This window comes from Gavialis gangeticus, unplaced genomic scaffold (assembly GCF_001723915.1).
Source record: "Gavialis gangeticus isolate Ggan-Ray unplaced genomic scaffold, GavGan_comp1, whole genome shotgun sequence".
In the NCBI taxonomy this organism is placed as follows: domain Eukaryota; kingdom Metazoa; phylum Chordata; order Crocodylia; family Gavialidae; genus Gavialis; species Gavialis gangeticus.
In genome coordinates this window covers 113,280,567-113,282,887 of record NW_017729025.1, presented here as the reverse complement: position 1 = coordinate 113,282,887, position 2,321 = coordinate 113,280,567, and the positions used below count along the sequence as shown (strand labels likewise).

The window sequence follows — 2,321 nt, the reverse complement described above, 5'->3', positions numbered from 1 at the left end:
TTGAAACCTGGGTTTTGTCTTCCCTGTTCTGGCAAAGAACTTTTACAGAAATCAATAGCAATTTTGTATCAGAGCTGTTATTTTGAGGGAAGAAGTATGCCAAGTAGCTAATAAACATAGTTTATTGTATCCATAAATTTATTGCCCAGAACATATATCTTTGTTCACTCCATTAGTTGGACTGGACCAGGAAGAATCAAAGCTGAAAAGTGCTATTTATCTTGTTTATGAAGTAAATAATGTAATAAAATGAAGGTCTTAGATGAATATGTTTTGTGAGTATTTAATTCTGTGAGTCACTAATGGTGACCTTTTATTATCTTTGGCCCAAATCCCGACCAAAGATAATAAGCGAAGATCATTATATTCTGTTTTAAGTTAGAAGCTCTCACATGCAATTTGCTTGGACACTTCCGTCTACTTCCCCTCTACGGAAGCAAAATATTAGTGCAGCAGCAGCAAGCCAGTTTATTCTAGTTTGTTCTCCCTAATAACTCAAAGAATGGTCATACTTTACATCCGCATCCATTCTGCTAAAGGTTTGCTACAAATCATACAATTGGAGCTACTCTCCGCATCATCTCCCCTTTACATCTATCCATCAATCCTGTTGTTGAAAAGCCTTTTAATGCACTAGTATTCATCACTGTAGTACACAGAGTGCTAGACCTTCAAGCTTGTTTTTTATACTTAATGCAGACTGTATATATGGGTGATTGAGGTATGTGAAACCACAAAATGGTGAAACCAGATCAAACTGGGAAATCAGCAAAAGTAGAAACTGTGCATTTATATGGGGTCTTAGCTTTAACTTCCATTTTCATTTCTTTTGCAGCTCCTGTTTGAGGAATGGGCAAGCTATGGAGTCTTTTATAAATATCAGCCAATTGACCTGGTGAGGTAAGAGCATTCCATGAAGGACATCTCGTGTCCATGAACATAAATTGATTCTTTGTACAGATAAAGGACCTGATCATATCCACATGGTCTGCTTGGCTTCCTGTGCCATGGGACTGTGATAGTGGAAAGTTATCTGTGGTGCGGTGGTGAACAAAGGCAAAACCCTTATTCTCAGAAGACAACTGATGCTCCCAGAGAGTGACCAGGACTGGCTAGGGAAGGGACACCACTAGGTCTCTCACCAGATGTGCTGATTATCTAAGAACAACATGAAGTAGAACACTGCGAGGCTTGGAAAGTGTTCCTGTATACTTACCTGAAAATATTATAGAGGCAGGTGCCTTAGACTACTAAATAGAGGGCCAATTCATGTGATAAGCAGATTTTTAGTGAATTATATGATCACAGCATCCCATTTAAGTAATTTCTTCTGGAAGATGCATTTACAAGTGCAACTATGTGAATGAATGATTGCAGGGCAAGTGGGGTAAATTGCTGCACTATGTGGCCCTCCATTCTCTTGGTCAGTGTAGCTTTCTGAATATGAGTGCTTTGTCAGAGTGTTGTCTGTGCTGCTGCTCCAGGTCATGTGTTCCCTTGGAGACCCCAGTGTTATACAAAGAAGGACCATAGACTTGGTTTGGTGGCAAAAGCTCATTCGGGTTTATTCATTGCAAAGCATCTCTTCACTAATGCTCATGTCCAGCAGGTTCCAAAGTTAGCCCTGGATGCTGTTGGTAAACAGCATAGACCCACCTTGTATAGTGTGATCCCTTATTCAAAATTCCAGAGGTTTCCAGGCCTTTTTTTAACATGATCAAAACAACTCTTTGTATTGGGCATCTATATAACAAACATCAACATCTCTACCAGACCTCCCTACTTCTTGTATGTCCTGTAATTTTCTTGTGTGTCCTGGACTTTGGCACCAGCCTTAAGAATCAGTTTTATCAACTGACTGTTTTGGGGGGGCTAATCTAAGCCTAATCTTCAAATTCAAGACCTGATGCACACAAGGTCAATCTTCAAGCCTGCTTGGTCAGTGCTGTACCAGAGCTTTTATATGAGCTGTATATGTACTGAACAAATGTTTATATTAATCAGTATTCCAGCAAAACCTGTACACTATGGGTATGTACAGGTATTACATTTTGATCACCCTAACCAGGGTTAAATTGATCTAATTGATCCAATTGTACAGGCATGCAGAGAGCTTAAATCACCCAAAAATGGTGCGCCTGATCTAAATTAGTTCTTCTGAATAGGAGCACTAACTTAGAGTAAAATTGAGTTAATCCAAGAAAGGCTTAACTTGATCTCACAAATGCCTGTACATATTTGCAGAGCAGTCCTAGGAAAACCTATCTGCCCTGGGGCTGTGCTGTTCACACCCCCTTGTCCCTGACTGAGCTATTCTTATC

General features: G+C 39.8%; 1 protein-coding gene across 4 annotated transcripts in view; it reads left to right on the top strand.

Annotated features, from left to right (window-relative positions):
• Positions 1-2,321, top strand: part of ANO1 (anoctamin 1) — a 166,334-nt gene that overhangs the window by 104,683 nt on the left and 59,330 nt on the right. For all 4 annotated transcript variants that reach the window (XM_019519443.1, XM_019519440.1, XM_019519441.1 and 1 more), the window contains one exon: positions 836-900. In XM_019519443.1, the coding sequence (XP_019374988.1) occupies positions 836-900 (65 nt within the window). The remainder of the gene's footprint in view (positions 1-835; positions 901-2,321) is intronic.